The sequence below is a fragment of the Brachypodium distachyon genome, chromosome 5, assembly GCF_000005505.3.
Source record: "Brachypodium distachyon strain Bd21 chromosome 5, Brachypodium_distachyon_v3.0, whole genome shotgun sequence".
NCBI lineage: Eukaryota > Viridiplantae > Streptophyta > Magnoliopsida > Poales > Poaceae > Brachypodium > Brachypodium distachyon.
The window spans coordinates 3,482,858-3,503,031 of NC_016135.3; the positions used below are offsets into that span (position 1 = coordinate 3,482,858).

Here is a 20,174-nt window from a genome sequence, read left to right on the forward strand (position 1 = left end):
ATCTAGGGTTTGAGATTTGGTGAAGATGGTGCTCGCGCGAGGCCCGAGCTAGCAGGTGAGTGCGGCGGAAGCTCAGAGGGGTTCAAGCGAACCGGCGGCGGCGAGCTTCGAGGCGAGAAACCGCGGCGGCAGGTGAGCTTGGTGCTAGCAGGGGCGGCGAAGTGCGCAAGGAGTAGGAAGACAGAGGAGAACGAAGGGTCCGAGGAGTGCGAAGGGTTTTTTGCCCACGCTCTCCTCCTGTTCTTATAGACATGGCACCGTAATGGGGTGCGGGTTTCCCGTGCCCACCACCTTAGTGGCTAACGGGAAGATTGCCCACGATTTGGGGCAGTTACTCCCATCAAAGCACACGCTCGGTTACTGCGTGGCGTGCCGTCGAGAATCCCGCAAGATCCGTGAGGATAAGTGTCTGCGTGGGAACCGAAATTACCCCCTTGATGGCTCTGTCGGCTTTACTGTCCGACGGGACGGCACGCTCGCCTCAAAAAGCGCGATGGCAGTAACTCAAGCCTTATCCTCCCGTTGGTTTAAAAAAGTGTAGAATCCAAGTCACAGGTGGCATCTATATCGGCAGAAGTAAGTTTTTAACTGTCGGTCATGGAGAAGAAAGAATCTCGGCTAAGGGCTGGATAACCGTGCCAACCCGGAGTCTCGGATTGAATTGATCTCGGCTAGGAGAACCTGGGGTTATCTCGGCATCCTTCTTGGCTGAACCCAAGTAGACGTTGGTGGTCTGTCTATGGAAAACTGTCGAGGCCCGATATTTTTCTCTGCCGGACCACAACATCTTCGGGGACTAGTGTCGGGGGGATGACCCCAGGTAGGGTCATGGCGACACAACTCTAGCCGAGATGGTGGAGGCAAAGCCGACATAGTTACGTATGCCGGCATCGTAAAGTTAAACTAACACTAAGCCGGCATCCCGGGCGTATGCCGGCATGGCTATCTTGTTTTATGAGTTTGCAAGATAAGGACGAGCACGCCGAGATCTCTCAACGGTCTTATCCTGACCACGCGGTGCGAAGTTATCGCCGAGATCTCTCAACGGTCTTATCCTGACCACGCGGTGCGAAGTAAAGTAAATCCATCATCATCTCAGAAAAGCGGTTAGCGCCTGCGTACCGGTGTCAGGTGACCACGCTAGAGAAGCACCGAAAGAGAATCTCTGACGGAAGCCGGCAGACGATAGCTGTACCCGTTGCAGACTGGCAGGGAAAAGTAAAATTGTCTTGTCCCCTACGGTACTGCCTGGAGGGAATCAAGCCGCGTGCCCGGTGGGGCCCAAGGAAGATGACGTTACACTCGGTCCACATGTAAGTGTGACATGGGCGGCCTATAAATAGAACCTTACCCTCTGCAGATAGGGACGAGAGCACTTAGGCATCTAGGGTTTTCCCTTCTTCTTCTTCCTCAAGAATACACCTCAAGGAGCGCCATTGTAGAGCTTGCCTATCTCGGCTAATACAACAAAGCAGGAGTAGGAGTCTTACCTCGACAAGAGGGTTCCGAACCTGGGTAAATTTGTGTGTGCTTGTGTGTTTTGTGCGTGTTTCTCTTCACTTCCTCCCTCATCCGGATCCTCCTACGTCCATCGGCCCCAAGTTAAGCCATCCTATGGCATCTGCCGTGACACCACCACAACAGACGACCTGCACCTTTAGGGGATGAGTAGGCCTGGGCGAAAAGATCGAAGTTCGACAATCTTATTGAACGCTCGCTAACTCGGTTCGTTAAGGGCTCGGTTCGTTAACTAAAGAACCAAACAAGACTTCCTTTTCAGATCGTTAAGCTTAACGATCTTAAGCTCGTTAGCGAGCTCGTCTCGTACATCACTCGTGAGTGGCTACTGAAACTTATTTTGATGTTCGAATTGTATTGTCATTTCTCTTGTGCCGTGTTATTTCCAATCTTTATAGCGTTGTTCAGCTTTTGATTTATTTTGTTTGTTGCCAAATTTATCCCAAGCAAATAGGTAATGCCAAAAAATTTAGATCAACATGCCATCTATTTATCTTAACGAGTTTAACAAGCGCTCGCGAGCTCTTAATGAACCGAGCCGAACAATGGTCTCAGATCATTAACGATAACGATCTTAACGATCCGAGCTCTTAACGAACCGAGCTCAATGAACCGAGCTCTTAACGAACCGAGCGTGCTCGTTAGCCAGCCCTAGGGATGAGCGACTCAAGGGTTTTTTCGAAACTTTTAAAGGTACTCAAGTTCGTGCAGGGATATCAGTGGCAATGTTGCTACTCCAGTCTGATGCAATCTCTATGTTGAATCCTCAGCAATATTTCATGTTGCAAAACATGATATCACGGAGAAGATGTTTTGAAGAGATTTCATCGTAATTATAAGAGTTACCTTATAGTTTCTAGAATCTATGATCCAAAGCATTGTGGCTGTAATGGTTCTGGCGTTGAATAAAATTACAGGTTTTATTAAAAAAGGAAAATAATAGCAACGGAAGGAAAACTAAAAAAAAAAGAGGAAGCTCGCGTTGCATTAATTCCACCCCACCGGAATTAACCAAGTTTTGCAAGTGCCTGTCTGGCTCTCTAAGGTCGATCTTGCCAGAAATCATACACATTTTGACGCTTTTCTTGATAGAAAATGGCGTGCAGACCTGAGAAAAGAGAATGTGACGTTTCTCTTGATAGACACAGGCACCAACACGTACTTAGTACCACGGTGAGCGTCGAATTAGAATCAACGAATTGGTATGGTCAAAGTAGTTAAGTCACGATCGAGGCCGCGCGGTCACAGCACGTTCTCTCTGCCATATTATATGACCCTTCCGTAACGGCGCCGCCGCCAGTTAGTGGCGAAGACCAGAGGACGACCCAACAAACTTATTATACTCCTATATAAGCTGGTCACAGTTTACTCTCCATATACTTAAGCAATTTGATCAGTCCATGGCGAAGTGGTTCTCTTCAGGTTTCCTGCATTTGCTGCTCGTGGTGGCAGTACTGCTGCTGCTGGTTCCGTCCTCAGAAGGAAAAGGGTCATCTTCGATTAATGCAACTGACACGCTCAGGGCGAGCCGGCCGCTATCCGGAGATCGCAGGTTGATCTCACGGCGGGGCAAGTTTGCGCTCGGCTTCTTCCAGCCTCAAGGTGCGTACAACATCCATGCATGCATCGTCTTCTTACTTAATTTCCTCCTCAATATATGATATTCTCCGTCCAACGAAATATGTCTCAACTTTAACTAAATTTGAATGCATCTATACATTTTTTGGCAAACTTGAAACATATTTTTTTGGACGGAGAGAGTATATATTTTATTAGACTGTTAACTCTCGTGCGTAACTTAATTATAAATTACTCAATACTCGCTTCGTTCCTAAATACTTTGTTTTAAGTCAAGCATCTTCAAATTTGACCAAGTTTTTTTTAAAATAATATAATATCAAATAAGTATGCTATGAAAGTATATACTTCCTCCGTCCCAAATTAACTGACATGTATTTGCATAAAAATCTATACAAATACATGTCAGTTAATTCAAGACGGAGAGAGTGTCATGACAAATGTTTAATAAAAGAGAAAAGTACTTTTTTGGTCCCTTAACTGTTGGAAAATTCGTTTTCATACTTCAAAAAATTTCGTACTTTTTTCGTCCTCCAACTTTCAAAACCGGACACTCCTCAAAACCAGATACTTGGATCCTCCTCCATCTCCGTCATCAAGATGGAAGAAAAAAGTGGCGCAGTGGAGAATAAGAAATAAACAAATACCGCTTCGGATTGTCAGAGGGATGAAAAGTGTCCACTTTTGAAACTTGGACGGCGAAGAAGTACAAAATATTTTTAAGGGGTGAAAAGAAAACTTTCCTACAAGTTGAGGGATGAAAAGTATTTATCTTCTTCTTAATAAAACCAATTTAGAGTTACAGTTGTTGGTCATCTTTTATATACTTGGTCAAACTTTAAGAAGACGTAGGATAAAATTACAACATATTTATACTTAGGAACAGAGGTCCTGTCTTCGTGCAGAATAGAAGCCTTTTCTATATGTGCAGATCTGATGGTTTTCAAATACTTTGACTTTGGACTATACAGTATTGTGTCAATACGTACCAGGGAGTTTCAGATATTAGAGATCTCTGAGCTGATGTTTTAAATATTATATTCAGAAATCAACCCTGAATTACGTAGGGATAGAATTACCATTATGTTTTATGCTTACTCCAGTTTTAATAGTGATTAAGACATAGTACAATTGACAAAGAGCCGAATATCTGCAGCTTTAAAAGCTAAGAATTGTCTCCACTTTAGGCTTTGTTTGCTGTTAGTGTATTTTTAGTTACTAGTGTTTTGCTATTTGAGGGGTTTAGGTGTTCATCCAAAATTCTCAAAAACCCAAAACACTTGTGTTTTTTAGGAAAACACTAGTATGAGATGTGTTTTAATTTGATACAAAATGAAGTGTTTTGTGGGAGAAAACTAGGGATAATACCCTCTAAACCCTTCCTACCAAACAACAATTTGTGGTTTCTAGTGTTTTTTAATTTGGAGTGTATAATACTCTAGAAAATACCCATAAACTCTAGTACCAAACAATCCCTTAGTATTTTGAAATTTCCAGTGTGTTTGTTCGCAAACAGTATTGTGAATACCATTAATACTACAGGTTGATACTGCTATAATTTCGAGTCAATATGTTATACTGACTTTTCCCGTGATCCTTTTATGGACAGCTCAAGGGTCTACTGGCAAGTGGTACGTAGGTATCTGGTACAACAAAATCTCGGTGCAAACTGTTGTATGGGTGGCCAACAGGGAGAAACCAATATCTGATCCTGCTTCATCAAGCTTCACCATCTCTGATGATGGAAATATTATCCTCCTTCACTCCAAATCGATTGTCTGGTCAAGTAATTCAACCAAGGCAGCTTTTGGTTCCACAGTTGCTGTGCTCCTTGACACAGGAAACCTAGTTGTTAGACATAAGTCCAATACTTCCAATGTGCTCTGGCAAAGTTTTGATGATATTACAGACACCTGGCTCCCAGGTAATAAGCTCAGTCTTAACAAGGTGACTGGCGTGTCCAATCGGATGGTTTCCTGGAAAAACCATGGCGATCCAGCACCAGGGATGTTCACTGTGGAGATGGATCCAGATGGCTCAAACCAATACATTCTCTTATGGAATAGCTCCCAGGTGTATTGGGCTAGTGGCAACTGGACTGGCACCTCATTTCCTAACATGCCAGAGTTGTCACCTGCCAATACATATCCCAACACACCATATACTTATGGGTTTGTTAACAATAGCCAGGAGATATACTTCACCTACAATGTTACAGACGATAGAGTGTTATCGAGGAATGTCATTAGCGTGTCAGGTCAAAGTCAGTCTTCTGTATGGGTAGAGACTGCACAGGCCTGGGTAATCTATTTTTCACAACCAAAAGCCAACTGTGATGTGTATGGACTGTGTGGAGCTTATAGCAAGTGCAGTGGGAGTGGCCTGTCATCATCATGTAGCTGCCTCAAGGGCTTCAGTGAGAGCGATCCAAACAGTTGGAATCTAGGTGATCAAACTGCAGGTTGTAGGAGAAATGTCCCATTGCAGTGTAGCAGAAAAGACTTGGTGAAAGGAAAGCAGGATAGATTCTATACAATCACCAGTGTTAAATTGCCTCACAAAGCACAGAGCATTCAGGCTACTAGCATTCAAAATTGCCAAACAGCTTGCTTGGACAATTGTTCTTGCAGTGCTTACTCTTATAATGGTACTTGCTCACTTTGGTATGCAGAACTTCTGAATTTGCAAGACACCGTTGATGGTTCTGTGGATGTCATTTATATACGAGTGGCAGCCTCAGAGCTACCAGATTCAAGAACGAAGAAATGGTGGATTTTTGGGATTATCATTGGTGGACTTGCTATTTTAGGTTCTGGAGTGATCACCTTATATTTTCTCTGTAGGAAGAGACAAATTAATGGTATCCATCTTGCGGAGGGATCTGTGATCACTTTCAAATACAGCGATCTGCAGTTCCTAACCAAAAATTTCTCCGAAATATTGGGTGCGGGGGCTTTTGGCTCTGTGTTTAAAGGAGTTCTACCAGACACAACTACAATGGCAGTTAAGAAGCTAGAGGGCCTTCGTCAAGGAGAGAAGCAATTCCGAGCAGAAGTGAGCACTATTGGAACTATTCATCATATTAACTTGATTCGACTACTTGGTTTCTGTTCTGAAGGGACGAAGAGATTGCTTGTATATGAGTATATGCCCAATGGTTCGTTGGATTACCATCTGTTTGGGGGTAGCAGTTTATCTTTAAGTTGGAATACAAGATACCAAATTGCGACAGGAGTTGCACGGGGGTTAACTTACCTGCATGAGGAGTGCAGGGATTGCATCATACATTGTGATATCAAGCCACAAAATATATTATTGGATGCATCATTAATTCCAAAGGTGGCAGATTTTGGAATGGCAAAACTCCTAGGCAGGGATTTTAGTAGGGTTTTGACCTCAATGAGAGGCACCATAGGCTATCTTGCACCGGAGTGGATAAGTGGCGAGGCTATCACAACCAAAGCAGATGTTTTCAGCTATGGAATGATGCTTTTTGAAATTATATCTGGAAAGAGGAACACTCTGCATGGAGGCACAAGTGCAGATAAGTTTTTTCCCCTGGTAGTGGCGAGGGAGCTTGCAGAAGGAGGGGTCCATAAATTGTTGGATTCTGAAGTTATCATTGATGTGCACTTAGGGGAGCTTGAAAGGATCTGCAAGGTTGCCTGTTGGTGTGTCCAAGACAGTGAGAACTCCAGGCCAACAATGGGAGAAATTGTTCAAATCCTAGAAGGATTGGTTGATGTTGAGATGCCACCTACTCCTAGGTATCTTCAAGTTCTTGCTGAAGGTGTAAAATCCTCACAAGTTTCTTCTCTTGGATGAGTTTATCTTCAAGTGTATCATCTCTTGTGCTATTTTTCCCATAACACTTATGTGGTGTTGTATTGTATCTGATTGTAATATCATATATGTTTTGCAATAAATCTGTTCTGTGTTGTTGTTCTGAGAAATCTGTTTCCTTTTTCTGAATTGAACAAATATATTAGACGATATGAAGAAATGAAATCCTGAAGGGATATACCGGCTATTTGATAGTATGTAATTTTTTCTATGTGACCTATTACTTCTTCACCTTGTCACTGAAGTCATAGGCTTGGCGAGAGAGCTGCATCGCTAGATTAGTCGGGTAACAATTTGCGACAACCAAATATATCTTCCTCGGAACAGATTAAGATTTCAGACCCAAGCATGATTTGCTGAATCAAACAGACACAACCTTAGGTTGTGATCATGCCATTTACAGTTTAATATTCAACATCTACAGCTCTACCTGAAAAGTAAGTTAAGAATTTATGCGACAACATATGAAATGATTGAAACAATTTTAACACTAGAAGCAACTGAAGAGAGAAAGAAGAGTATCACCATGATGTACAGGTTCTCCGAGCAAGGAAATGATATGAGCAAGACAATAACTGCATCAAGATTAATTAGGATCACTAGATTTGAGATGCAAAACCTTGACGCGGCGCATCAGCGTTTTCAAGCTGCCAGCAACCATTCCCTAATAACAGAGAGGTCATACACATTATATAACAGGATCAGATATCATATGATGCGCAGTATTGACTCTGACATAGTTGGCCACATCTACCTGAAATGTTACAGAGGCAAGCTTGAGTCTTTGATAGTTGAAGACGAAGAGAGAGAGCTCCCGCGACTGCGCAGGCGTCCGCGCTCCCCGCCGCCGGCCACCCAACCAGCCATGTCCTCTGCGCCGCCCCACCGCCCATCTCGCCGCTCTCGGTCCTGCTCCGCCTCCCCTCGAGACGGTGCTGCCAGCTTCACCCCACCTCCCGCCGTTTCCTCGCCGCTTGACCGCGTGAGCTGGTCTGTGTCCTCCTCGGACTGCTCGCCGCCTTGTCAAGGGCTCCAAGATGCTTCCCGGCCTGCAGGTCTGCTGGATTCGACGTCCTCTGCCGTCCCCGTGCCCGCCCGGTCGCCTCGAGCATCCTTTGCTCAGGTGTGCGATTCCTCTGCTGCTGCCAAGATTCCCCTGCCCGTGGGGAGGCGTTCGTCGTCTCCCGCTGCTGCTGCTCCCGTGCTTGCGATTGGGGACCTGGGTTCCTCGCGGCCGCTCCATGCCGGCGTCGCCCCAGTCGCTGATGGGACGCCCGCGGCGCGGACGGGCCCCGCCATGCCGCTCCTGGTGTAGCGTGCACGTCTTCCGCTGGACATGACGGTGGATTTGTTGACTTGTCCGGTCGATGTTTCCGTTGCCTCTCCTCCTCTCACCAAGTTGCTTACTGCACTTTCCCTGTGAAATCTGAGAAGAAGTCGAAGGCATCTGCCTGACTTGCTGTGTGGTTTAGCTCCCAACCTGTCGTGTTTGTTTCCATGGATTGTCTAAGAATTTTAGTTTGGAATGTGAGGGGGCTTAACTCCCGTGCTCGTCGTAGTGCTGTCGATGAACTGGTTGCCAATCATCTCGTTTCTGTTGTCTGTTTGCAAGAATCCAAGCTCAGTGTTGTTACCAATTTGGATGTTGCTACCTGTGGATCCAGCTTCTCCAACTTTGTCTTTGTGCCTGCCCAAGGAGCTGCAGGAGGTCTCGTTACTGCCTGGCAAGATGCTAATCTAATTCTGCACTCAAAACATGCTTGCTACTTTTTTCAAAGACCGCATGTCTGATTGTTGTTGGTGGCTAGCTGGTTAATGTTTATGGTCCCCAGAGTGCTTCCGACAAGCGAGCCTTCCTCTCTGCACTCAAGGACCAATTCTTGCATATCAACTTTCCTATTGTCATTGCCGGGGACTTCAACTTGATTGCCAGGGCTGCCGATAAAAATAACAGCAGTATAAACAGAGGGCTTTTAGAAATTTCATTAACGAGCTTCAGCTGAAAGAGATGTATATGCATGGCCGTATTTTCACTTGGAGCAATGAGCAATCCAGCAATGTCAGAGTCAGATTGGACAGTGTCCTTTTCAATGCTGCATGGAATGATTCTTTGCCTAGCTGTCTGCTGCATGCCATCTCCACTAATGTCTCTGATCAAGCTCCGCTGTTGCTGGTTTCTGATGCTGCTTTAGAAGATTCCGCTTTGATAATTTCTGGACAACGAGACCAGACTTTATGCAGATTGTGAATGATGCTTGGTCTTCTGTTCCGCCTGCTGAGAACGCCTTTGCCACGCTGCATTCCAAGCTCTCGGTTACTTCCAAGGCGCTCTCCAAATGGAACTCACAATTCCGAGCGAATTTATCTTTGCAAAGTGAAATTGTCAACGAGCTAATCTTCATGTTAGACAAAGCTGGAGACAGCCGAGCTCTTTCTGCCAATGAGCTCACCTTTAGAAAAACTCTTAAGTTTCTTTGCCTTGGGATTGCTTCCATACAAAGATCTATATGGCGCCAAAGATCTCGTTATTTGTGGCTCAAGATTAATGACACCAACTGCAAGCTCTTCCAGTTCCGCGCCTCTAGCAGAAGGAGAAAAAATTGCATTTCTGTTCTTTCCAAAGATGGCATCTCTGCCACCTCGACCGAGCATAAAATTGAAATGTTGTTTGATCACTTTGATCAGATCGTGGGGGATTGTGGCAGCCATCCTCGCTCGCTCAACCTCAACAATCTACTACTTCCTCATGCTGACCTTGCCGAGCTTTGCAGACCTTTTGCTGAAGTGGAAATCAAAAGTGTTATTATGAAGATGCACCCTGAAAAAGCACCTGGTCCGGATGGTTTCACGGCTAAATTCTTTCAATTCTGCTGGCCTATCATCAAGGGGGACATCATGGCTGCGATGCAAATGTTCTGGACGATGAATGATCAGCATCTCATGCTACTCAATTCTGCCACCATTGTTCTCCTGCCCAAGTCTGAAGAATCCTCGCAGCCGAAGGATTTTCGCCCAATTAGCCTAATTCACAGCTTTGCTAAGCTCGCCACGAAGGTCCTGGCTCTTAGGCTACAGCCTTTCATGCATCAGCTTGTCTCCTCCTGCCAAAGTGCTTTTATCAAAGGTCGTTGCATTCACGACAACTTCATCTTTGTTCAGTCTGCTATCCGAAGGCTGCACCATGAAAATCATGCTACCCTTATGCTGAAGCTTGATATATCAAAAGCGTTTGACTCAATTTCTTGGCCTTTCTTGCTCAAATTGCTGCTCCATCTTGGCTTCCCAAACAGGTGGATTCAATGGACTGCTATGCTTCTTAGAAATTCTACCTCTCGGATCTTGGTTAATCAATCCCTCTCGGATAAAATCATTCATTGCAGAGGCTTGTGTCAGGGTGATCCCCTGTCACCGCTGCTCTTTGTTTTCGTCATGGATTGTTTGGCGCGGCTGCTCGTTCTTGCCGAGGAGAATGCACTTCTTCACCCGATTGGTCGGCGCAGTCGGCTGGCCCGTACCTCGTTATATGCTGATGATGCTATGATTTTCCTCAATCCAAACCCTCTTGATAAAGAAGCTACTGCTGAAATCCTAAAATTGTTTGGGCATGCAACGGGTCTCGTTGTCAACTTCAACAAAAGCAGAATTTTTGGTATTCGATGCAAAGATGAGGAGGTGCAGCTGGCTGTGAATGCTTTGGGCTGCGACCTTGGCACTTTCCCTTGCACTTATGTTGGTATGCCCCTGTCCATTTCAAAGCTCAAGAGAAGTGATTTCCAACCAATCATTGATAAGATTGCTAAGAAGCTGGCCGGATGGCAAGGCCAATTTATCTCCAAAGCGGGACGTTTGGTCCTCATCAATTCGGTCCTCTCGGCTCTGCCTTCTTACCAAATGGTCTCCATCAAACAACCCACATGGGTTATTAAGTAAATTGATAAGTTGCGCCGTTCCTTCCTTTGGTCTGGTTCAGACTCCCCAGCAGGAGCTAAAAATCTTGTCGCATGGCAGAAAGTTTGTGCTCCTAAAGACTATGGTGGCATTGGAATTCCTGATCTTGCTCGGCATGGAAGAGCCTTCAGAGCTCGATGGTTATTTTCTGCTTGGGACGGGGCTAATAAGGGGCTTTTCAGCCACTTCGCCAAAGATAAGACGACTCTTACTCTCTTTCATGCTGCTACCAAATTTCATCTCGGAGATGGCTCGAAGTGTTTTTTCTGGAATGACCCATGGCTCCTTGATCAACCGCTTGCTGCGCATCTGCCTGTCCTCTTTCATCATTCGCGGGCACGAGGCAATTGTGTCAAGACGGAGCTCCATAACCACCGTTGGATCCGCAACATCAAGCGTGAGCCCTCCCATGAAGTTCTCTTGCAATTCATTAAGCTGCGGAATTATACTCAAAGCATCTCCCTCACCGACATGCCAGACTCAATTTCTTGGAAGCTTGAGTCGTCTGGGAGATACTCTGCTGCCTCTGCTTACCACTTTCAGTTTTTTGGAAGAATTTCCTCTTTGGAAGCTGCTCTCATTTGGAGAATTCAGATCTCCGCGAAAGTCAAATTTTTCTCCTGGACCGTAGCTCTCCAAAGATGCCTCACCGCCGATCGTTTAATCTAAAAGGTATCCCTGCTAATCCTATCTGTTAGATGTGCTGAATCTCACCGGAGACTGCCAACCACCTTTTTGGCCACTTGCTCCTTTGCCTCCCAGATCTGGGATCTGCTCCTACGACAAGCCAAGGTCAACATTCACTGTTTGCCTCACCTCTCTGATAATTCTCTCTCTGAATGGTGGTTTGATGAAGCCCGGCGCTGCTCTTCCAGCTTGTTTCGTGAGCGACTTGGTACCATTGTCATGCTTGGATGGTGGCACATCTGGTTCGAGTGCAATCAGAAGGTTTTCCATTCCAAGTCCCTCTCTGTCCGCAAGCTCTGTGAGCTAGCGCTCCATGAGCTTATGGCCTGGAAGTTTGCAGGATGCAAGTCGGCTGCCTCTTTCTAGATGATTGAGTATTGTTGGTTTCATAGGGTTTGTCCTCCCGAGTTGTTCTTTCGTCTTAATTAATGAAAAGCAGCGCTGTTCTTTCGTCTTAATTAATGAAAAGCAGCGCTTCTGACTTTTCGTAGAAAAAAAGCTTGAGTTTTGTAAAATCGTCTGTCATGAAGCCCAAGATCTCAAGGTGCCTTGATTAACCGGATGGTTGGCTCGGGACGAACAACAGTTCTGACCATGGCGATCCCCCGAAGAGTCCCTGAATTGATGAGTAGGTAGTCGGAAGTCTTTGCATCTATCGACCAACAAGGTCTCGCGGACAGCACAGCCAGCGAGTAGGGCTTGGAGGGTGTCTGCCCGTACGGAAAGGAGTTCCATGGTGAGCTTTTCTAGGCAAGGAAGTTAAACGAGCATTGATGGTTGTCTCAGTCTACTATTAGTCGCAAGGGAAGGAGAAAAGAAAAAGAAAGTGGTTCGTTAGGGCTGAAAGATTTTTCTGAAGGGTAAAATTTCAGCTTCAATGACTAATCACAAAGCACATACGGTTAACAAATAATTCATGTTTAGTAAGTCTGACCGCAGGACTGTTTGTACTCCGTGTACGTTTAGTGGGGTGAACGTTGAAATGAATATGTTTGTGTCTTTATCTATACCAATATATTAAATTGGTGTTGGTGCTGATGGTATGGGCGTCGCGGTTGCGGGACGTCACCTCACTAAAATTACGTTCAATATACCACCTAATACCACAGGTCCTGAAGCTGTCCGTCTTCGTCAATCCTCAGCACAAGCCCCCTCCTCTCGATCTCTCGCACGACACGAGTGCAAGCTCCCGTCCTCAATCCACACACGAAACGGATCTCCCACACGGTAGCAATCTGCTAGCAAGCAGAATAGTAGAGATGGGCAATGAAAAAAAACCGTTACGCAAAATTGTGCCCCGATTTTGTCGCACCTGACCAGGTTGGTGCGGTGCCAACAATCAACAAAGGGAAAATTTGCTGCCCGATTTTGTTCGATCGGCACATGAACACCTCTTATAAAAGGGAAAAAAACTGAATCCGAAAATGCAAATCAGAGGCAGAAAAATGCAAAACTGAATCCAAAAATGCACGGAGCTCCCATCCCCCATCTTTCTCTCACACGACCTAGCTGGCTAGCTCTCTCTCCCTCTCCCTATCCCCCTGCGCCGTCGCCCCTCTACACCGCTTGCGTCGCCGGTGTTAACGCCTCTCCTCCACATTGCCGTCCCCATGGGCCGGCGCCGCATCTCCTATGCTGCCAGCTCTTTGGACCGCGGCCGTACCTCCACCGGCCCCCTCACCCTGAGCTGCGACTGCTCGCAAACCCTCGGAGTGGCCGCCGCCTCCCTGCGTCGGGCGCATCGTCCACCTCACTCCGTCCCTCCCGAGAGCGAGATCGTCAGCAGCAACGCCATGGGATCTGCAACAACAGAAGGAGGAAGAACACTATGCTGATTGCTCGGCGTTGAAATTGTGCATTACTGATGCTCTGACACTGTTGTCTGTGTGTGATTTGAAGCTGCGCGGCATTCGGATAATGTACTGTATGTATGTCAACGAAATCCCAAACAATTAATGACCGTTTCTGTCACTTAGTCTTTGTGCAATGCGAGATTGACTGAAATTGGCAACTATTTCAGTCATCTACCTCCGGAAGCGGCCCAACAGATTCTTCTTACGTTCAGCTTCACGATGGCAGACGTTCCATGTCGGCGGTAGAGGACGTGACGCGCAACATGAGAGCCTGACGCACATCAATCTGGTGATTTCCTTCCGCCGGATACTATTTCCCTTTTGATACATCAGGTGTGCTGTGCATGTTCAGTCTGCGCATTTGTTTTTCTGTGTGCATTTTATGTGTTCGACGAAATGCCCAACCGCTAACGCTACTGTTTTGTGTTCTCGACACTTTTACCTGCAGCAGGTTAACTTCATCTGCACATAAATATGATGACATGTCTGTAACTTTTCTTCTGTAGTTAAACAAAACGTCATCAGGGTCTGGCAATTTAATTATGTAATCTCTATAATGTAATGGCCTGCTGAAACAAGATACTAGAGCTGCGTCTGATGCAAAGTTTATTCATCAATTAAACACTTCCGTCTTGGTGATAAACATCATCATTTAAGAATTTGTTAGTTTATTTTCTTGATTCTGGTTTTCCTTTCAAACTGCCCTATATGGTGTTATTTTTCAGGCCTTAGTGTTGTTGCCATGTAAGATGGACTTCTTTGGCTTTTTTAAATTATATGCATTAGATATCTGGCATGTGCCATAAGGGAGCACCAGCCTTGGTGCTAGGTTTTTTGTTTTTCGAGAAGTGGGAGCTCCCTGGCACCTTGGTGCTAGGTTAGACAATGACACCCACTGCACCCAGGTTAAAACTTCCAAATGCTCGAACAAACAAGAAAATGATACATAATCTGCATATCTCGACCAATGCCTCAGAAAACATTCTCAGCGGTTTGTCTGTAATAATTTAGATGCTCTTTGCATGTTAGTACTGTGTTCACTATGCTATATATATGAAACAACTCCTGTTGATATGTAGAGGTAAATAGGGAGAAGTTGAAGCAGAGGAGGTTATTGATTGGTTGTTTTTCAGAATACTGTGTACACTGGAAGATACAAATAGGACTTCGATAGCGCATCATTGCTAAAGCACCACTGTCAGAATTTCTTTGGTTCCAGACCTGCTCAAGCATGAAGTCTTTCATTCTCCGCTGAGTATTCGAGTAAGCCCAACAATGTAATAGAAACTTAGACATCTTCTCAGACTCAAGCTATGCTTGTCTCTAACCATGGGGAATATGTCATTTCTGGCAAGCCAACATATACCAGCTGGGTGCAATGACCACCATAGTTACGATGTCGTACAAGAAAAAGACCATATGCATTCAAGAAATTTTGCGCTAACTTTATGTTTCGGCTTGTTCTCCTGAACAACTAGTACTAGAAGTTTCATTACATACATTAATTTATGAAAGTTTTGTAGATACGAATATGTTGAGATGACAAAGTAGGACTGCATTGGAATGTCTTAGAACATTAGACATCGAGCGACGCCAAGCCAAGCCCAGTATTTCATTACTCACAGAAAACGAAAAATACAAGAAGGGATGCAACTCACAAACAAAACAACTGCTACGATACTATCTCAATAGCATGTGTTATTACAAATAAATGCATGCACACCGATAACCTATATATGGATATTGATTTTTGTAGGAAGCAGCATGTCTACCGCTCCTAGCTTAGTCATAGAGCTCTGGAACATGCTTCATCTTGTTCCGCATCTGGCACAAAGTCCATTCAGTCTTGAAGCCCTTGTGCAGATTCAGCAGCCAGAGCTTCTTCAATGATCTAAGAGATTTGATGCCATGAGGGACCATATGGAGCTCCAAGAGTGACATGATATAGATACCATCAATGCACGGGATGGCATCCTTTTCAATCACCAACTGCTTGACATTAGGCATGCGCTTCAAGACAAGCGTCTTCAGCTGTGGAAAGCAACCTGCAGAAAGAACCAACGTAGCCGCACTACTCACCCTGTTAAGACTAAGGTAGGTAAGATCTGGCACATGAGACGCCAGCATCTCCAGCGGGTCTTCTCTCCCAAGGTTGCACCAACTCAGAGCCAGATACTTGAGATACTTTCCATGTCCTTGAAATATTGGGCACTTGAGTGTCCCATCAGTCCAGCCACCTCTGACAATTAGTCTGTGGAGCTTTGTTGAAATTGGCTTGAGGGCTTCGAAACAAAGTGTCTCCTTCTCATCACATGCATTGAGAAGTAAGCTGGAAAGCAGGGGCATATCTGACAGGGCAGAGAAAAGGTCCTCACAGTCAGCAGCACTGATATTATCAATCCACACATTTTCCAGCGTTTTCATTTTCTTCAGGTGAACGGACAAGTCCTTGCTTGCCTGGACGGTCTCGAGAGTCTGTAGTTCTTCCAAGTTGGATATACCTTTAGGTGCTTCCACGCCAACAAAGTACAGGAACTCTGTTTGCTTCTCATCAGCAAACCTGTCGGCTAAAAGGTGTCGTAGCTTGTCGACCTTTACAATTCCCGGTGGCAGCTTCTGTATTTTTGTTTGCTTGATGTCTAGTGTCTGCAGGTTGGAGAGCTTCTCTATAGTGTCTGGGAGTGACTGAACAAGGGTGCGCCTTAAGCTGATGTAGCGGAGGTTGAACAGATTACCTATGCATGCAGGCAGTGTGCTGATTGGAGAGTCTTGAAGCTCGAGGACGGTAAGGTAACTGGATCCAGACAGAATTGAGGAAACCATGTTGGTGGAGGATGAAGCTGATGCCAATGAGAGTATTGTTCGGAGATGTGGAAATTCCACTCTTGCTGCTTCCCTCCTACCAGTACTGTCTTTCCAACCACATGTGGAAAAACGGCGAACTTCATTATCTATGCGCATCATTTCGCCCAGATCATTAGCGGAGCCAAACCGCTCCTCTTTAGCAACAGCAAGAGCGAGGTCTTGGACAATGTCATGCATCTTACAGGTACTAACCCTGTCGAGCTCATCCCTCTCCACAACTTCCAACATATTTCGGCCAATAAGTTCCATGAGATTTCCTTCGGCCACTTCCTCAGGTGTGCTGTTATCTCTCTTCAACGCAAATCCTTCCGCAACCCACAACCGTACAAGGCTCTCCCTTGAGATGGCGTAGTCCTCAGGGAACATGCTGCAATACAGGAAGCAGTTTCTGAGATCACCTGGCAAGTCATGGTAACTCAGATTAAGTATTGCTTGGACATGATCATTTTCACGCAGCTCGCTCTGAAGATGATTGTAAGTTAGACACCAGGCATGGTATGTTGGTTGCTTCATGGACAACAGGCTGCCGGCAGATACAATTGCTCATGGCAGGCCATGACACCTTTCCACTACATCACCAGCCACCTTCACGAGGTCTGGAGGGCAATTGCGACCAGGGAAGTTGTGAAAAGCCCGTTTGCAGAAGAGCTTGAATGACTCGGTGCTACCCAGAGGCTGGACTAGCAGACGACGGATTGGGGGAGCAAGAGCTGCAACATCTTCTTTACGTGTTGTGATTATAATACGGCTTCCTTGGAGACCATGGAAAACACTGCATATGTGAGTACATGCCTTACTGTCCCATACATCATCGAGCACAATCAAGCATTTCTTGCGTTGGAGTATCGTCTTTATTGCCTCTGTTAACTGATAAACATCAGCTTTGACAGCAGGGTTATCTGGATGTTCTGTGTGATCTATCTGCCTCCACAATTTTTCCATCAAATGTACCGCATCATATTTCTGTGACACCACAATCCAAGCATGAGCATCAGGGAAGTTGGCTTTCTCCCGATCATACACATTTTTTACTAGGGTGGTTTTTCCCAAGCCTCCCATGCCAGACACTGTTACCACAGTGCTTTCTCCTTCATTGGTGCATAGCCATTCAGTTAACTTCTTCCTGTTTTCTTCAATTCCCACAAGATCATCATCATTAACAAGTTCTGGAAAGCAGCCTCCAAACCGCTGCCTATCAACATCTGCATGCTCATCCTTAATGGGCTGGTCTGTATTGCTCCAATAAGTCCGCAGTTCTTTGACCTGCTTGATCTCCCCCTCTATCACCACAACATCAGCAGCAATTTTACTGAAAACCTTGATATGGCGTGTTCCTCTGAAGACATACTTATGTAGGAAGCCTTCTTCCCTGAGCTTAAGAGCCTCATAGGAAAACTTGTCAATTACATCCTCGACATGGTAAGCCATCCTCCTGACACATGCAATCCAGTTCTTGACGACATCGTTCCTGAGATGTGGTGCACCCATAAATTGAATTACTGCATTAATCATTCTCAGTTCTTCCTCAATTGTTTTGATCTTTGCCGGTAATTCTTTTAGATGATCAACCTTCCTCGACACCTTCTCTAGGACAGCTGAGACAGTTTGATCTAATAAAACTGACCCAATCGCTGAGACAGCTAAGAGTATAGCCTCCGCCATACGTACGCTTTTCTGAAAAAAAGAGTACCGGCATATATATAAAAAATTAATTATGTATTGCACTAACTAATTCCGCTTGGATAAAGCTAATAAGGAATGGTAAAACATGAATATCTAGTGCTCCCATCCCTTAAGGTGCTATCGTGCTACCAACGCATTGTTGCACTTCTAAAAAGTTTTCAATTTATTTGAAATAAATTGATTTGGTTTATAAGATATGTGTCTTCCATCTTGCAAAGTTTCAACTCTAAATTCATTATATGTAGAGAGAAACAAAAAGAATAGTGTCAGAAATTTTGTCTATTGTGTTTTTGTCTTTCTGTGACCTATTCACATCCGGATTTGTCTTTTTTTTATGCATATAGGGAATTTAGATTTGAAACTTTGCAAGATGGTAGACACATATTTTATGAACCAATTCAATTCATTTCGAAAATTTTGAAAACATTTTAGGAGTGCTACTGTGTGTTGGTAGCATGGTAGCACCTAAGGGTGTGGGAGCACTGGATCTAGTTTTATCTAGAGCGTTTGGTGATATGATATGTGGGTCTCAACTTAAAGACATACTTGTCCCTAAAAACCATGGATGTTTTAAAAAGTACTCCAAACAACGCACGGTAGCACCGAAAGGTGTGGGAGCATTGGATCTAGGTGCGTTTGGTGATAAGATACGTGGATCTCAACTTAAAGACATACTTTCCCCTAAAAACCATGAATGTTTTAAAAAGTACTCGATGCTACCGTGCTACCAACGTAGGGTAGCACTCCTAAAAAGTTTTCAAAACTTTTGAAATAAATTGAGTTGGTTCATAAGATATGTGTCTTCCATGTTGCAAAGTTTCAACTCTAAATTCATTATATGTAGTGAAACAAAAAAGACAAATACAAACATGAATTGTGTCAGAAATTTTGTCTTTTGTGTTTTTATTTTTTTGCGACCTATTCACATCCGGATTTGTCATTTTTGATTTGTCATTTTTGTTTCTCAAAGAGGAACGGAACCCTGCATGTGGTGGACTTTGAAAGGAAGGGTACCTTATTAATTATATGGAGTCTTATTAGCCTGCAGTACTGCACACGGGGGTTGTACAAACTAGAACATTTATATCCAGACCGATGTCTAGCAGGTTGCTGTGATCAAGAAAAATGCTTTAAAGATTTTGGTACATAATACATATTGGTAGACAGAAAAACAGAAATATTAACATGGTTGTCAGTTGTCACATTAAAATATTTAAGAACCCTTTTATGAACTTATACAGCTAATCATCCAAATTAACCATGATATAATGCATCCCTAGTAATTCATCAATTTCGGTTACTCGATATGACCGGGATTCAACAGTTCAATTCAGAAAATAAAAACGTATCTTGTTGATTGATGAAATTTTCTTAAGGGTTACAAAAATTTAAACAGAGATCGATGTGTGCTGGAAGATGAATTTCACGATTAGAATCTAGAATTTTATGGCTATAAATATATGTAGAGAAGAGATATCAATACACATGTAGGTGCTAATAGCAGCTAAGCTAGCATATTGTAGAGTCATCAATATACAGCGATCTTTGGATGAAGTAATCGGAGCGAAGAAAGAAGAAACAACTAGTGCAAAACCTGTTCAGCAATGGAGCGAAGAAAGAAGAAACAACTAGATGATGAGAGCCTGCAGCTGGATTAGAACATGAGGAGCATGTGTATATATGCAGCCGTCGAATAAACTCTCTCGAGCTGATCGATCTCTCAACTGATTGGACTAGCTTTCACCTACTACCATTGACCAATATACAATGTGAGATGACTTGGCCACTTGGGTCTTTAGCTTTGTCTCTACATACGTACATATTTGTTTTTTCGAGAATACATACGTATATTTAACGCGCACAGGAAGCCTCTTCGGCACTTCCACATGCACAGCCTTAACGAGTAAAATACACCACTAGCTCGTGAACTTGACAAAAATCTTGGCAAAAATGAACATTTTAGTTCACGAACTCGGCAAACGCACACTTAAACCCTAAACTGAGACTACTGTGTCACTTCAGTCCAAAAACGGTCCGACGAGACTTAAACATGCCACGTGGCTGCCACGTCAGCTTCAGCCATGACCACAGGTTGCTACTCGATTTTCTCAGGATATTTTTTGCAAAATTACCATGCCCAAGCCGTCCTGCGAGGGGCAAGGCGGCCACGCCCAGAAGGGGATCCTGGGGCCCTGAAAA

At 44.5% G+C, this 20,174-nt stretch overlaps 1 protein-coding gene, 1 long non-coding RNA gene and 1 pseudogene across 2 annotated transcripts; 2 read left to right on the forward strand and 1 right to left on the reverse strand.

The window, feature by feature from the left end:
- Nucleotides 1–2,833: 2,833 nt before the first annotated feature.
- Nucleotides 2,834–7,159, forward strand: LOC100828659 (G-type lectin S-receptor-like serine/threonine-protein kinase At2g19130). The gene is made up of 2 exons (XM_010241391.3): nucleotides 2,834–3,120; nucleotides 4,706–7,159. Exons 1-2 carry the CDS (start codon nucleotides 2,919–2,921, stop codon nucleotides 6,919–6,921), a joined length of 2,418 nt encoding a protein of 805 aa, XP_010239693.1. The 5' UTR covers nucleotides 2,834–2,918; the 3' UTR covers nucleotides 6,922–7,159.
- A 5,856-nt stretch (nucleotides 7,160–13,015) lies between these two features.
- LOC112269509 lies at nucleotides 13,016–14,110 on the forward strand. Its single transcript, XR_002961367.1, has 2 exons — nucleotides 13,016–13,502; nucleotides 13,595–14,110. It is a non-coding gene; the product is annotated as an uncharacterized LOC112269509 (long non-coding RNA).
- Nucleotides 14,111–14,961: 851 nt separating this feature from the next.
- On the reverse strand, nucleotides 14,962–19,717 carry LOC100828961 (annotated as a pseudogene).
- Between the last annotated feature and the right edge of the window lie 457 nt (nucleotides 19,718–20,174).

Bases quoted from the DNA above. Each gene is read 5' to 3' on its own strand.
- LOC100828659 (XM_010241391.3), top strand. From the start codon at position 2,919: ATGGCGAAGTGGTTCTCTTCAGGTTTCCTGCATTTGCTGCTCGTGGTG. The intron at 3,121-4,705 runs GTGCGTACAACA...TTTTATGGACAG, and splicing joins CGGCTTCTTCCAGCCTCAAG to CTCAAGGGTCTACTGGCAAG.